This window comes from Drosophila subpulchrella, chromosome 2L, assembly GCF_014743375.2.
Source record: "Drosophila subpulchrella strain 33 F10 #4 breed RU33 chromosome 2L, RU_Dsub_v1.1 Primary Assembly, whole genome shotgun sequence".
Taxonomy (NCBI): domain Eukaryota; kingdom Metazoa; phylum Arthropoda; class Insecta; order Diptera; family Drosophilidae; genus Drosophila; species Drosophila subpulchrella.
In genome coordinates this window covers 25,224,323-25,241,099 of record NC_050610.1, presented here as the reverse complement: position 1 = coordinate 25,241,099, position 16,777 = coordinate 25,224,323, and the positions used below count along the sequence as shown (strand labels likewise).

The window sequence follows — 16,777 nt, the reverse complement described above, 5'->3', positions numbered from 1 at the left end:
CTGTCCTTCCTGCTCGAAATCTTCTGGCAGCGAGATAAATGAATTTTTCATTAAAACAGTTGCAAATTATTTAGTTTCATGTTGGGCATTAATTTACATAATTTAAAGTTAAACTTTCCGCGCTCAGTTTTCAATTGCCACAGCTTGTTGCTTGTGCCTCTGTGCCTGCCCCCAACTCCGAATTGGTTTTTCATGAATGAAATTTTGGCGCGCTTTTCCCTGCGCAGGCGGCCTGAAAATCGGAGAGGAGAGAAAAGCCGGTTGAATGCGGATGATGGAAGTTGAAAGCCCAGCCTCCTTGGAGGATGCGAGGTCCTTTCAATCTGTGATTGTCAGACAAAAGCAGCGGGACTTTGACGGCGGCCAACAGTTGCGGTCTGGAGCTCGTCGGTTGCAAGTCGCAATCTCCAAATAAAACCCCGCATAAAAGGCCCTCGAAAAATCTAAGCCTCCTTCTTCGTCGTGTGTGAGACTGCAAAGTAAATAAAATAAAGCAAATTAAATTATGGCTAGAATGTGTATGAAATGCCAATAAATTGTCATTTGTGTGTCAGTGCTAGATTGTGAGTGCGTCGTATACGCAATATTTATGAATGCAATTTCCTACGAGTGAGCAGGGACAATACACTAGTGAGCCCAGCTTATCGAGCTCACTGGCTAAGTGAACCCAAAAAGCGGATCTGCATTGTCTGCGGTAATCCCTGTGGAAATCCCCGGAGCGATTTTCCCACACCCACACGGCCTGCAGCCGAGTATTGGCTGCATAACAAATCGCATCAGCCATTCTGACATCGCATCTCGGATGGCATCTCCGCATCTGTGGATCTCTGAATGGCCAAAGTGCTCAGTGCTGCTTTCATTCTCGTTTTTTTGCCACCAGTCCGCCAGCAGTTGCAGTTCGCATTTCACAGTTTACACACGACGAGCAGCGAAATATGGAATCTGAATCACAAATGCAGCCAGCATTTTGCATAATTTATGTCAAGCATGAAAATAACAACTAAAGCGGGCGATGGCCAGAGGGGGAGGGTTGGGCGTGGGCGGCGCTGAGGGGGCCCACACACATGGCCATAAATAAGTGCAGGTTTAAATACCACGGCAACAATTGTGAAATATGGCAGAATAATAGAAAGGACCAAAGCAGAGCAGCAGCTAAATATTCATATTCTCAAATGTACACTGCACTGGGAGAAAATCGGAAAGGAAGGCCTAGACAGTTTTTTTAGATTTCCAAAAATATTTTAATCAGTGTAAAATTATTTTAATTTTTTATATCACTACATCATCATTTCCTACAGGCCTTATGCCTCTGGCATGATTTTTGACCAACTGACTTACCTTAACAAGTCGATAAAGTTTTTTAAAGTTTTTCACAATCGTTGTTAAAAATTGTATAGTGTTACACCTGGATGATGTTTCTGATTTAACAACACTTTAATCCTACCTGAGCTACTTATTCTATTCCCTCTTACAATCGAAAATTAAACCTATTGAGTAGGTATCTCCCATTTTAAAATAAAAGCCCATTGACCTATTAATTATTTAGTCCTCTTCAAAATTCAGTTGGTAAACTGTACACCTTTCAAATATAAACTCTCTTTCATTAATCAATCGCAGATATTTCAATTTTGTTCAAGTGTTTTTCCCATCCGCATTTTTTCGTAAACAAAGCCAATGCAACAAATTAAACTCTGTTTGAAATACGAACGCATTAAATTAAAGTCATTCTAGCTTATATACTTATGCATACTTCACTGCGCACTGCTGCACTCCACTTTTGATAATTTTATTTTCAAACTGAGCTGTCAATATTGATAAAAAGATAAGCTAGCTTAAATTAAATAACTATTCATGTTGTTCTAGAGAATATAAAATTAATACTGAATTGAATTAAAGCCAATGCTTTATTGCCTTTAACACGTTGCAGTTTGTCAATTTTGGCAATTACATTTTCGGGCTGAGCTGCCAAAATGAAATCAAATACGGCAGACAACTAGTTTAATCGATAACTTAATCCAAACAGTTCGTGCAACTTGTTGTGGGGCCTTAAGTTTCATAACTAGTTGGCAAGTTGGGGAGAGAATTTCCATATTATTCTTCGATCTGAGGTATTGAAGTGAACAAAGTTGTTAGTTTTTCTTTTCGCCAGTGCATGCACAAATATGAGTTGTTAGTTACACGAGTAGCCCAGTTCAAGGGGGTGCAGTACAGAGGGCAAATGTCAACTGTAGGCGGTGCACCCAGGGGTTAAGGAGTGCCGGCGAGGGGTTAAGTGGGGCTGGAGCCCCCTTCGGGGCACGCCACTGTGCTCTGTGCTGAGGACAAAACAAAGCGGGGGCCTCACAACGAAATGGGCCAAAAAGTTATTTTAAGCGAACAGCGAAAAGCGTGCTACGAGCAAAGAAAGAAAGCGCGAAAGAAAGCGTCCATAAAGTGGGCTTAGTGGGCGGTGGAAAGCGGTTGAGGGGCGGGTAGAAATGCGGGAAAGCGGCAAAGGGACTGCAAGTTGGTAATCTCGAAACAATTATGCATACGCGCGCATACAGAGAGAAACGTTCACCGAAATCTGTGGCGCGTGAGACTCGACTCGACTCGACAAAAAGTAGCCCAAAAGCCCGCAATGAAAGCGCAAAATGTTTGGCCATTAGCATAAAAAGTAATGGCCAAGTGGCAGCCACACAACAACAGACACTGAGGTTCAGCGAAAAGGAAAGTGAGGAGCAGCAGTGTGTCCATTTCATCGAAGACTTCGTCTTAATCCTTTTCAACTGGCAAATTGGCGTGAAAATGCCTTTTGGGGCTCCCCAGGCATTTTGATTCGGTTTTTCCGTGACCATTCACTTTCACATGGAGAAAAATCAATGCTTTCACAAAGTCTGATTTTTCTATGTTCTCCTTACATTTCTTGTTCTGATTGTTCATTTAAGAAATCACAGAATAATGCAATTGCTGCTGCTTAAAATACAAAATATAAAGTGCAACAAACTAAAAATAAATGACTTAATTTAATGTGCTAAATGTGATAGTGATTTAAAAATAATATATGTAATTCAATAGTTGCTATATAACTTTAACTTGGATTTTAGTAAAAGGTACTTAGACTGTGCATAACTTACGTATAAGATTGTTTCATGATTATGGCCTTATCATACTTGGCTATTTATTGCATTTTTAACTAACTGATTGGATTTATTTTAGAAAGTCTTGGCCACTTAACCCTGAGTTGATATATAAATTTATAAAATGTTGTTGGGCTAAGAACCTTTATTTTTTTAATCATGTTGGTAGTCAAAATATAACTAAGTGTTATTAAACCTTTAGTTACTGACTTACTATGGTTGACTACCTGAAATAACATTTTGTAGTGTAATTTCTTCCCGTGTCACCCAATCCCGTCAATCGGACCCATCCAGAATCTCTCAGCCTTGCATACTTTTATGGCCGAATGCCTGGCAGAGTGAGTGTGTGAAAAGCGGCAGAGCAAAAAGATACAAAATGCGAGGAGCAAAAGTGAGGCCAATAAAAAGGCGATAAAATTGACGCCGATACAGGAGGAGGGAGCAGCCGCAGGAGGAGCAGCAGGAAGAGCCCCTTGTCGGAAGAGAAACGATAAGCGTATCCTGTCGGCAGAGTGCATAAAAAGGCGATATATATTCCGGTGTCCTGTGTTTGTTGCTGCAGCCTCTGATAGCCAGCGATTCAAATGCCTTGGTGATTAATGGGCCATTGGCCATTGCCGACGGGATGCGCATAATTCAGCCTGGCCAGAGGACCAGATACGGCCAATGGCCGGCCGTGGGACTACGTTTACTCCTAGCCCTCGCCTGGACGACGGCGGCTGCGGCGGCCATGGAGTCCTCGGCCGAGCTCCAGGCCCTGGGCTACGAGGCAATTAGGCCAGGTGCTGCTGCCTCAATTAGCACATTCACATCCACATTCTCGGTCTCATCCAGTTTGCCACCCGGAGAATCGACATCAACATCGACTGTAACTGCCGGGGGCATTTCGATTCCCCCGCGATCCGACTGGAAGTACAAACGGACGAAAGTCAAACGCCGGCAGCAGCGCCTCAATTCGCACAGCAATCTGCCTGGGAGCACCAATGCCTCCCACTCGCACCACATCCTCAGCCTGCCGCCCAGGCAGCGCTACCTGAAGGTCAACCAGGTGTTTGAGGACGAGCGCCGCATGTCGCCGGCCGAAATGCAGCGCAATCATGGCAAAATCGTGCTGCTCGGACTCTTTGAGCTCTCCACGTCGCGGGGACCACGTCCGGATGGCCTTAGCGAACTGGGAGCAGCCACCATGGCCGTGGAGCACATCAACAGCAAACGCCTGCTGCCCGGTTACACCTTGGAGCTGGTGACCAACGACACTCAGGTGGGTAAATAGTCGAGTCTGTCTCTCCGCCCCACGGTGGGCGCCACTTCTAGGCGACGGCGGCAGAGACGGTTGTTCCATTACGAAATTGAATTTTCATTTAGTAGCGCGTGCAACATTAAAACTTAATAAGAAAATCTGCAGCAACAAGAACAGAACTGAGCCGTGGAGCAGCTGCGGTTGCGACCCTAAAAGAAGGGCAAATATGTCATCAACGTTCCGTCCTGGGCGCTTTTATTGCGATGAGTCGTTGCCGCTTTTGATGGGGCACGCAAATGTACGAAAACACAGACACTGAAGAAAATCAAAATCCAGTTATATAACAGAGCTATAATTATGATTATGTTTTTAAAACCATTTTTAAAGGTCAAACAATTTAAGCCAACACGAAAAAAATCTGCATTTTTTCGAAGCAAAGCACGAAATTGTCCAAATGTGGCATGTCATACCTCGTTAAGTTCGTATTAAAATTCCCTCGAACCTAAGAACTTTTTTTGTGATGATTTTTGTCAAAAACTGTAATATACCCCTTATAAAAAATCCTAAAATTGGCATTTTTCTTAGTCTACCCGAAAGAGATGTGGATTGTTAGCTTTGGTTACTAGGAGCATAAAATTTTGATCATATCAGCTATGGCAAATTTTTTTTACTTATTTACGACCATAAACCACTGAAAGAATTCTCCCTTTTTTGCCAAAAATCTTTAATTCGAATTTATAAAAATTAAAAAATCAGAATTTTGTCATCGTTAGCATAGGACGGTCCCTATTTTTTTTAAGTGTGGGCATATGCACATCGAGCGAGACAGACAGTTATATCTGGAGCCGCATCTCCGGCTGTGCCTCTATCAAAGTCGACATTTTAAAAAATGTTTATTGCGCCATCTTGCAGCTTTTTTATGGCGGCGAAACGAGTCGGTGAACAACGGCCTTTGCCCCCGTTTATTTGCCCTGCCCTCCATCGCTCATCCTTCTGCCCCTCCATTTCTTTCCAATTTTCCCGCTGCTTTTCCGACAACCAGTGTGATCCTGGAGTGGGCGTGGATCGCTTCTTCCACGCCATCTACACACAGCCCTCGACTAGGATGGTGATGCTGCTGGGATCGGCCTGCTCGGAGGTCACCGAGAGCCTGGCGAAGGTGGTGCCCTACTGGAACATCGTGCAGGTGAGTCATGGCGTCATCTGCGACTGATTAAAATGCAAATATCCACCTCATTCGGTTCATCCGAGCGTCTCCCCGTAATCGGGCAATTTCTCAAAAATCTAATCAACTCACGTGCGTGGCTCGATTAGCATAAATGCTGCGGAATCCAGATCCAGACGATTCCAGCACCCCATAAACCTCTTTAGCCATAAACATTTCCATAGCCCGCAAATTATGAGGTCCACAAATTCACTTAGAGCATTTGCATTTGGCCTTTGAAGTTTCATTTCACTTCGGTTATGCGTGTGTTAAATGAGTGGGTAAAATGGGGGCCAGCCGGAAAGACACATGACCTGAAGGGCTGGATTCCTAGGAGCATGTTTTGCATTTTAAGCGACCCTGCGGATGCGAAGATAGTCTAACGATTTCCTTCGATGAAAGGTCTCCTTTGGCTCCACATCGCCGGCGCTGAGCGACAGAAGGGAGTTCCCCTACTTCTACAGGACGGTGGCCCCGGATTCCTCGCACAATCCGGCGCGCATCGCCTTCATCCGGAAGTTCGGATGGGGCACGGTGACCACCTTCTCGCAGAACGAGGAGGTCCATTCGCTGGCGGTGAACAACCTGGTCACCGAGCTGGAGGCGGCCAACATATCCTGTGCTGCCACCATCACCTTTGCGGCTACCGACTTCAAGGAGCAGCTGCTGCTTCTCAGGGTGAGTTCCATAAATGGCACAAGTGCTTCAAGATATCAGCAATAAGATGCAGACGGTGCACAATTTTATGGCACATTTATCGTTTTTTATATGGAAAACATTGCCTGAACTTATGCAATTAGGAATGCTCATATGAAAGATAAATTAAACTAAAATGTAGTTTCCAAAACTAAAATTCTGCTTTATGTACTTTTGTTTATAGAAAAGATTTCGTTTTTTATAAAGCCAGTGTATGAACAATTCTTAAAAAGAAAACCTTAGTTTCAGCAAACAACCTATTGGGCTATTAATTAAACTACTTTTTTCTATTGCTAATTCATTTTAAATTTCATGTTAATGTTGATTATCATTTTATTGCAACAATTTATAGAGTTTAAGATATGCATGTATTCCCATTTTTACAACCTTTGATTTACAATTACTTTTCCCCTCGTTTAACCTACTTCCCTAGTTTGGCTTCAAGTTTTTGGTTTAAGACTCTACTCGCATGGATAAATGTCTCACCATTAGCAGACCATATCGCCCAGAGCTCCTCTTTCAGCATGATTGTTACCCATTTTTTCCGAGTGTGGGCGGGCGTACAGTGCTAATCGAAGGATGACAAATGACAAAAGGGCAAATGCCCCTCCCTTTCGTTCCGTTCGTATCGCCACAGGAGACAGACACGCGCATCATCATCGGGAGCTTCTCGCAGGAACTGGCCCCCCAGATCCTGTGCGAGGCCTACAGGCTTCGGATGTTCGGGGCGGACTACGCCTGGATCCTCCACGAGAGCATGGGCGCCCCCTGGTGGCCGGACCAGCAAACCGCCTGCTCCAACCACGAGCTGCAGCTGGCCGTCGAGAACCTCATCGTGGTGTCAACGCACAACAGCATCGTAGGAAATAACGTCAGCTACAGCGGACTGGTAAGTCTAGGGGGTGACACTGGGAGAAAATATATTCGATACTTAACTCCGTGACTAGATTTTTATAGGTTAAAAAAAGTAATAAGTTGAAGTAGAGAATAGTAACAGGTTAACTTAATTACATAAAATGTGATTTACGACACCAATGGTTAAACCCTAAAGTGCTTTGAAATATAAATGTATTGAGAATTTAGTTCTAGACTCTTTGAAATCGAAACATACTTTCCTGTATTTATCACAACTAGAGGTTGGATTATGAATAAAAGAAATCATTTTTTAACTGATATCCAGCAATACTCGATTGTCTAAAAAAGTTTTGTAAAAATAATTATCATCACTATTTATTTTAAACTTAATCTATTACATATAACTTGACTAAGAACATGAAAACAAATGTTCAATAAATGATTAATCTGAATTATTTTTTTTAGAACCCTCTATGTTTTTCTTTCAATGTTTTTTATAAACAGGCGACTGTCTTGTCCTCCTCGTTGTCCTGCTCCTTATTCCGTTCCGTCTGTCCATTCTGCTGTCGTCGAAAATGAAATGATTTATTTGATTAGACAATCCCGAGGCTGCGATTGCGTTTTGCGATGGTTTCAGCGATGGCGATGGTGATTGCCAAGTGGGCCGCCTAAGTCCTGCCTGTCATCGCATTCGCATTCGCCATCGCAGACGCGTTTTTATGGCTCTTTTAGTGCTGGTCATGAAATTGTGGCAGCGGTAGTGGGGGAGATCTGAAATCTGGATCTGCAAATCCGAAATGGGTAACTGGGTGGGGCTGGTGGAGGCAATCTCATTACTGGCGCATTCCTGCGGCATTCGTGGTCTGTTTAATCGCATTTCCACTTCACAGAACAATCACATGTTCAACTCGCAGCTGCGCAAGCAGTCCGCCCAGTTCCACGGCCAGGATGGCTTTGGTTCCGGCTCTGGCTCCAGGATCAGTATCACGGCACCGCAATCGGACTCGCGCCGGCGGAGGCGTAGGGGCGTGGGCGGCACCGGAGGCCACCTCTTCCCGGAGGCCATATCGCAGTATGCACCGCAGACCTATGACGCCGTGTGGGCCATCGCTTTGGCTTTAAGGGCCGCCGAGGAGCATTGGCGGCGCAACGAGGAGCAGTCGAAGCTGGACGGATTCGATTACACCCGCAGCGACATGGCCTGGGAGTTCCTCCAGCAGCTGGGCAAGCTCCACTTCCTGGGAGTATCGGTGAGTAATCAGCCTAGACATATTTTATTGGCGATATCCAACTAAAAAGTTAAGTAAATGATTTTAAACCTTCTGAAGATTCATAAAATATATCTTAGTAAAAATTCCTAAATAATAATATCTACTTAAGAAATCTATCTATCCTTGTATTAAACGAAAAATGATTTTAAAAATGTATTCATTGCAGTATGTTGCTTTAAACCTCCTTTTAAATCATTTTCCTGTTATAAAAGGGCTCTGCAAATATTTAAGATCATATTATAAAAACTTTAGTGTATAGTATTCTCTGGCGTATGCTTTAAATTAAATTCTAAGTTCTCCGACAGCCTAGCTAATTATAATTTTGCATTACTTTTAGGGTCCCGTTTCCTTCAGCGGTCCGGATCGCGTTGGCACCACTGCCTTCTACCAAATCCAGCGCGGTCTGCTGGAGCCGGTGGCCCTCTACTATCCGGCCACGGATGCCCTGGACTTCCGGTGTCCCCGCTGCCGGCCGGTGAAGTGGCACAGCGGGCAGGTGCCCATCGCCAAGCGAGTGTTCAAGCTGCGAGTGGCCACCATCGCTCCCCTGGCCTTCTACACCATCGCCACCCTCTCGAGCGTGGGAATCGCCCTGGCCATCGCCTTCCTCGCCTTCAATCTGCACTTTCGCAAGCTCAAGTAAGGCGGAAAAGGAACATAAATCATTGGCTTACTCTTTTTACGGCCCGTATATATTTTGAATATTTTATTTTCCATTAAGCACCCATAAAATATTTAGAGCCTTTTACTTTCCATTCAATCATAAGTTATCTGCTGCTCCTGCTGCCAACCCATTAACTCAAGATGGTTATTTCCTTCTGATAATTTCCGACTTTTAATTGAATTGATTGGCTTACAAGTTTTTCATCATTACCAATCTCTGCTTACTCTGCACTTTTCCTGTGAATGGGTAGAGGCACCTCGACTCAAAGCCATAACCGTCTACCTTCTCACTCCACAGGGCAATTAAACTTTCCAGCCCCAAGCTGAGCAACATCACCGCAGTGGGCTGCATCTTTGTGTACGCCACCGTCATCCTTTTGGGCCTGGACCACTCGACGCTGCCCTCGGCGGAGGACTCCTTCGCCACGGTCTGCACGGTGAGTTGTTATCCTTCGGCTTCGAAATCCCCATCCTCGTCCACATCCGCCCCGCCATCTTTGTTTGACTTTGACGGGTTTCTGGTGTGTAAGCAAGCATGTGGGGGCCTCATCAAATATGACTTTCAGTTTCAGGCTGGTAACTTCCGAGTCGCGTTCGTGTGTTTGCCTTATTTATGCACTGCGAAAAATATAAGTAGGTGGTTATACTGTGATCATCATGCATACAATGATGGGGTGGCGTTTTGTTGATTGATTGACTGGCAAAAGTGCCGAAAGCTTTGGTATACTGTGCGTGTGGCGGCAGCAAGATTGTTTTAATTAGTGTTACATGCAGATGAATTCAACATCGATTATTACTTATTCTAGTAAATATTTAAGGTGTATTTTGAAGTAGCTCGACTGCCCCTGCTGGCTATAAATAGCCGTAGGATTTGGCCGCAAATCTGCTGCTCTTTAAGCCAGAAGCCAAGTCGAGTTTGACGAGCTTTCCATCCAGATCTGCTGTCCTGCTCCTCCGGCTTTCCACTTTTTGCCCTTAACAACTGCCTCGAACGCCACTCCTGGGAAATTTGCTGGTCGCTGTTGTTTCTGTTTCTGTAACCATTTCTCCTTCCGTTACGCTTTTCCACTTTCCTGTTTGTTTTGCTATTGTTCCGGTGAGAGGCAGGGAAATGCAAACACATGACACGGAAATTTACAACTTTTGTGATATTCCTTTATTTGCATAAATTTTGAAACGCACAACAAAGTCTCCACCACTCCCAGGGTTTGTTGTATTCCATTGATGAGTTGTTTTTCCCCATTGTTGCCTGCGGCCCTGTTTTCTTTTTGCTGCCTGACATGACACTTAGTGTGGTGTTACAGTATTACCTCGTGTTGGCTAACCTCCACCTCATCCGCTTCATATGCTCTGCAGGCCCGTGTCTATCTGCTCTCCGCCGGATTCTCGCTGGCCTTTGGATCGATGTTCGCCAAGACTTACAGGGTTCACCGGATTTTTACGAGAACTGGCAGCGTTTTTAAGGACAAGATGCTGCAGGACATCCAGTTGATCCTGCTCGTCGGAGGATTGCTCCTGGTGGATGCCCTGCTCGTAACCCTTTGGGTGGTCACCGATCCCATGGAGCGGCACCTTCACAACCTGACACTCGAGATCAGCGCCATCGATAGAAGTGTCGTCTACCAGCCGCAGGTAAAATATTTATATTATTAAAAAATAAACTAATAACCGTTTTAATTAATCTGCACATCTCACTCATGTGAAAAACAGCTTAAATTAAATATTAGTATCAAAGCAATTATTTATTCGCCTTAATCGGTTTTTCGTTAGAATGCAGTGTATAGTTTTAGTTCATAAACAAAAATGACAAAAATGCCGCCAAACGAAATTAAAAATTCAAAAGCAGTCATACACGATTTTGTTTTATTTGGTTATCACATAAATAAAGACACAAAAAGTTAAATATTATTTGCCTTTCCAATTATTTATTCAATTAAATATGATTTCGATTTAAATGGTCGATTTCACAGTGTAAGGGGAGATTCCTGGAACATTTGCTAAAAAAACTGACAAAAGCATAATGCAAGTTAAATATTTTTTCTAGGCTAATCTTCATTTATTTTATACACACATCCAATGTAATACTTTTTTAATAAGCGGAAAATAAATATAAATTGTATGCACCCTTATAATGGAGTGCAATCCCCTTATATTTGTTTTAATCTATCCGATAGTTGTGGATAGTCCACATAGTGGACCTAACTTTCACAAAAAATAGCAGTATTTTATCCGAATAACATGACCAAAGCCATTTAACAATGCGAAATTCGGTCGAATAATAAATAATGCGAAATGTGGTGGGGATCGTTAAACTAGGTCGTAGGTTGTCTGGCCTGAAGTAATATAGTTAGCTTGGGTTATTAACTGGGTAAACTATTAAATTTGGAAATAGGAACACCTCTGAAAAATCCTAGTATACCGTTTTAGAATATCATTAACTTTACTTGTGTTTTATCATACTTTTCAGGTTGAGGTATGCCGTTCGCAGCACACGCAAACGTGGCTAAGTGTCCTGTACGCCTACAAGGGTCTCCTCCTCGTGGTGGGTGTCTACATGGCCTGGGAGACGCGCCACGTGAAGATCCCTGCCCTCAACGACTCCCAGTACATCGGTGTGTCCGTCTACAGTGTGGTCATCACCAGCGCCATTGTCGTGGTGCTGGCCAATTTGATTTCGGAGCGAGTCACCCTGGCCTTCATCACCATCACAGCTCTGATTTTAACCAGCACCACAGCCACGCTTTGCCTGCTCTTCATCCCAAAGCTGCACGACATCTGGGCGAGAAGTGAGTATAAGTCTTATATCTACATAGTCTCTATAGAAAATCCTTATATCAAGGGGACCATTAGTTTGTACCTCAGTCGTTAAGTTCTAAAATAAGTTTCATGTATTTCAATAACCATCCATTATTTTCCTTAAACCTCAAACTCTCTACTCCAGATGACATTATCGACCCTGTTATCCACAGCATGGGTTTGAAGATGGAGTGCAACACTCGCCGATTCGTGGTGGATGATCGTCGGGAGCTACAGTACCGTGTGGAGGTGCAAAACAGGGTATACAAAAAGGAGATCCAGGCTCTGGACGCCGAGATCCGCAAGCTAGAGAGGCTCCTAGAATCGGGACTGACCAACACCTCTACAACGACCTCGTCCTCCACATCGCTACTCACCGGAGGAGGTCACCTGAAGCCGGAACTCACGGTCACCAGTGGAATTTCGCAGACTCCGGCTGCCAGCAAGACCAGAACACCCAGTATCTCGGGCATTCTGCCGAACCTCCTGCTCTCCGTGCTGCCACCGGTGATACCCCGAGCCAGTTGGCCCTCGGCGGAGTACATGCAGATCCCCATGAGGCGATCGGTGACCTTTGCCTCCCAGCCGCAACTGGAGGAGGCCTGCCTGCCGGCACAGGATTTGATTAACCTTCGACTAGCCCACCAGCAGGCCACGGAGGCTAAGACGGGCCTGATAAACAGGCTGCGAGGGATATTTTCGAGGACCACTTCGAGCAACAAGGGATCCACGGCCAGTCTGGCTGATCAAAAGGGTCTGAAGGCGGCCTTTAAATCGCACATGGGTCTGTTCACCCGCCTGATTCCCTCCTCGCAAACGGCCTCCTGCAATGCCATCTACAACAGTCCCAATCTGGACTCCGTCCCCGTGGAGTCGTCCTCCCACCCGAATGGCAACCACCTGAAGCCCATCCACCGGGGTTCCCTGACCAAGAGCGGAACCCACCTGGATCACCTTACCAAGGATCCGAACTTCCTGCCCATCCCCACCATTTCGGGGGGCGATCAAGTGGTGGACCAGCAGCTGGGTGGCAAATATGTGAAGCTGATGGAGACCAAGGTGAACTTCCAGTTGCCCAGCAACCGGAGACCCTCGGTGGTGCAGGCGCCTCCCAGTTTGCGGGAGAGGGTGAGGGGCTCGCCGCGCTTTCCCCACCGCATCCTTCCGCCCACCTGTAGCTTGAGTGCCCTGGCCGAATCCGAGGACCGTCCTGGCGATAGCAGCTCCATTTTGGGCAGCTGCAAGTCCATACCTCGCATCTCCCTGCAACATGCCACCAGCGGGGGCACCTGGAAGTCCATGGAGACGGCGGCCAAGTCGAGGCTTTCCCTCGGCGATTCCCAGGAGGAGGAGCAGCAGCAGACGCCTTCAAATGGCCTGGATTAGATAAGATGCCCTGTCCTTGTCCATCCTCCCAGTCCAAGTCCAAGTTTAAGTCCTCGTCAATTAGAAGCGAAACACCAAGCAATTATTTAACCACACGCCCACGAGTCTGCCCCCAGAAAAGCGCGTGTGCAACTGACCAATCATCAGCTTAAAGCAATCAAACGCATTAGGGTAAAACGCTAGATAAGTCACGATAGGACCCCTCCTTCGTCATAGCTAGTCATCTTCCCAAACTTAGCAGAATCAGATACACGGAGAAAAATGAGTCCCTAGAAGTAGAACAAAAATTTACAAATTAAAGTAAGAGTTCGTCTAGATATTCGTGATAAGTTTTCCCCTTTAGTGTCAGCAAAGTTTTCTAAAAACTATCATGAGTATTCGCTTGTTGAATGGAACTTCTAGAACATTTACTAACTCAAGATGCCAAATATTTAGATATTTAATATAAATTTATTTTGTTTATGTTATTTACTTTAAGGTCTTGTTTATAATTTGGTGGAGAGAAATAATATTAATTTAAAATACTTAAACTTTGTTATTGCTTTTGTTTAAAAAATCATTCCTAAAAATTGATAGGATATCATCGAGGTCGTTCGAGCATAGTTTCAGACCCAATCTCAACTCTCTGTGTAGAACCTCCTCCGCAATGTGATTGACCCTGGGCGGCGCAGAACCCCTCATCTGGGTTAAGTAGATGAGCGCGTCGGCCAGTTCCAGTTCTCACCCCTCCAGTTGTGATTAACCCGCTCCTTAACCTTTGACCCCTTCTCCTTTTAGTCTTAAGTAGCTGCATTAGTGTTTGTTTTCTTGTTGTTGTGCCGCTGCAGGACGGCTGTATCTGCGGTGTATCTACAGTGTATCCAGTGAGCAATACTTAGTATCGTACTTAAAGTTTAGACTTAGCATCCGCATCAGCCGAGAACCAGAATCAGAACGAGAATCATAGTAGAGTAGGGGTAGCAGTCAGTCGGGCAGTATGATTAATCATCGCCGACTAACCATGAATCATGCAGGAGTCCAGAGATGTTGGGGCGAAAGCCAAAACACTTGAGAACTGCTCAAGACTAAGCCGTAAGTTTTAGCATTGTAATCCAATCCAACTCGATTCCACTCCGCAGTCCAACAATCCAAAGTCCAAAGTCCACCTTCCACCCACTCGGATAACTTGAATAAACAGAAAAGTCTAAGCAGAAATGCCAAGCCAGAATAATGATTAATTAATTAAACTTGTTTTATTGAGTGCCGCCCCGGGGGAACCGAAACCGCTGCAGATTCTCGGATACAGATACAAATGTCCGGGCGGGCCAAGAGAAATGACTTTCAACAAAGCCGTGAAATGAGTTGGCCTCCTGCACAATGGCCACCGAAACTAATAGAGTTCGGTGATTAAGTTGACGCTGCAATTTGTTACCATAAATAAATAAATAAATCGGATGACCAAAAACGGCGGGCGGTCGACCTGAGCTCCTTTGCTCCTGCATTTTGCCCCCGTAAATCCTCGAGTTTGGTGGCGTGTGAATTTATCTTTATGCTCGTAAAACAAAAAGCACATGAAACGGAATCGGCCAAATAAACAGTGACGACAAAGGGGACGTGTTCCTAAAGGGACAAGTGCACGGAGAAAAATCTTGTGCACTAGGGTATATCTATAAATACAAAACAGTAACTAACACTTTCAATGCTCATTGTATTTTTTGGTTTTGAAGACATACCCCTTATATTAATTTCCATTGTTTCTTTGTAGATAAAACTATATTACTCATTTAGTCACCTAGTATATATAATTCCTTAAATCATTATACCCGTTACTCGTAGAGTAAAAGGGTATACTAGATTCGTCGGAAAGTATGTAACAGGCAGAAGAAAGCGTTTCCGACCCCATAAAGTATATATATTCTTGATCAGGATCACTAGCCGAGTCGATCTAGCCATGTCCGTCTGTCCGTCTGTCCGTCTGTCCGTCTGTCCGTCTGTCCGTCTGTCCGTCTGTCCGTCTGTCTGTCCGGATGAACGCTGAGATCTTGGAAACTATAAGAGCTAGGCTATTGAGATTTGGCGAGCAGATTCCTGAGCTTCTTACGCAGCGCAAGTTTGTTTCAGTAGAGTGCCACGCCCACTCTAACGCCCACAAACCGCCCAAAACTGTGGCTTCTACAGTTTTGATGCTAGAGTAAAAATTTAAACTGAAATGAATTGTTCTTATCAATACCTATCGATTGACCCAAAAAAAAGTTTGCCACGCCCACTTTAACGCCCACAAACCGCCCACAAACTTCAAAAAATCGTAAATATGAACGCGGATATCTCGGAAACTATCAAAGATAGAGTATTGGGATTTCAGATTTAGATTCCGTAGCCTTGTACGCAGCGCAGGTTTGTTATGCGAATATGCCACGCCCACGCTACCGCCCACAAACCGCCCAAGCCTGTGGCGCCCACAATTTTTATGCTAGATAAAAAATTTTAACTGAAATGTATTGGTCTCGTCAATACCCATCGATTGACCAAAAAAAAAATTTGCCACGCCTACCCTAACGCCCACAATGCTTAAATCTGTCTTCCGCCGGTAGGTGGCGCATTTAAATCTCGCTTTGCTGCCTGCATATCTCCATTTCCCTTTGGTCCCTTAAGCTGAGTAACGGGTATCTGATAGTCGAGGTACTCGACTATAGCGTTCTTCCTTGTTTTATTTTAAATTTAATTTTAAGCAATTGTTCTCTGTGCATAAGAATATAGTGGCTCCGGGATAGATGTGCTGGCGACACTCGCAGCCAGAACGAATGAATACGCCAACATTTTTCATGGCCCCATTCAGTGGCTTCCACTTCCACTCCTCACTTTCCATCGCCCCAAACTGACGCATCAGGATTTATCCCCGCGCACTTTGTTGCCACTTGGCTCACGGTTTTTGGTCGTTGTCGATGGTCGGAGGTCAGGGGTCGCAGGTCGCGGGTCGCAGGTCGTGCTCCGCTTCCGCTCAATAAAACGGAGCTGGCTGTCTTTATATTTGCTTTATTACAGTTGGAGTACCTTCGCCTCGAAGGGCTGTCACAGCGCCGAAATGTTTATTTATTGCACATATTTGCCACAGCTGCTGCCCCTCCTGCATCCCCATCCATTTGCTCCATCCAGCCGACGACAACATTTTGTGGCGTCGCAAAAGTTGCGCAAATATTAATTTTAATCAAGCTAATTAATATGGTCAAGTCGGAGTCGGAGACAGACCCTCGAAAAAATAAAAGACAGAACGACCCAACGAAATGAATAAAAATGGGGACATGTCCAGTGGCGAAACGAGTTTGGATTTATCGAGGAGCTTGTTTGACACTAATAAAATGTTTAATCAGAGGACTTTGTTGGAAGCTTTTTATGGGAAAATAGGGAAAGAAAATATATAGATAAAGTATAATGTTTTAAAGTCCAAGACTTTTCACCTGGTAACCAACCAAGGATCATCACCCATTTATTCACCATTCGACTAAAGGATATTTTTATTATACAATGTACTCATTATCATTATCATTACATGTTCCTAAATTATTGGTCT

General features: G+C 44.6%; 1 protein-coding gene across 6 annotated transcripts; it reads left to right on the top strand.

Annotated features, from left to right (window-relative positions):
• The first annotated feature begins 374 nt into the window (after window positions 1–374).
• Window positions 375–14,451, top strand: LOC119547632 (gamma-aminobutyric acid type B receptor subunit 2). Of its 6 annotated transcripts, none has more exons than XM_037854564.1 (12): window positions 375–479; window positions 2,928–3,092; window positions 3,366–4,380; window positions 5,402–5,545; window positions 5,966–6,241; window positions 6,897–7,148; window positions 8,005–8,364; window positions 8,723–9,024; window positions 9,347–9,485; window positions 10,405–10,680; window positions 11,516–11,834; window positions 11,990–14,451. In XM_037854564.1, the coding sequence occupies exons 3-12, from the start codon at window positions 3,745–3,747 to the stop codon at window positions 13,228–13,230; spliced, it is 3,945 nt and encodes a 1,314-aa protein (XP_037710492.1). In that variant the 5' UTR covers window positions 375–479; window positions 2,928–3,092; window positions 3,366–3,744; the 3' UTR covers window positions 13,231–14,451. The 6 variants fall into 6 exon arrangements, with proteins under 6 accessions (XP_037710492.1, XP_037710497.1, XP_037710496.1 ...); XM_037854567.1 differs by having other exon boundaries at window positions 412–518; XM_037854569.1 differs by lacking the exon at window positions 2,928–3,092 and having other exon boundaries at window positions 379–479; window positions 3,414–4,380.
• The last annotated feature ends 2,326 nt before the right edge of the window (window positions 14,452–16,777 follow it).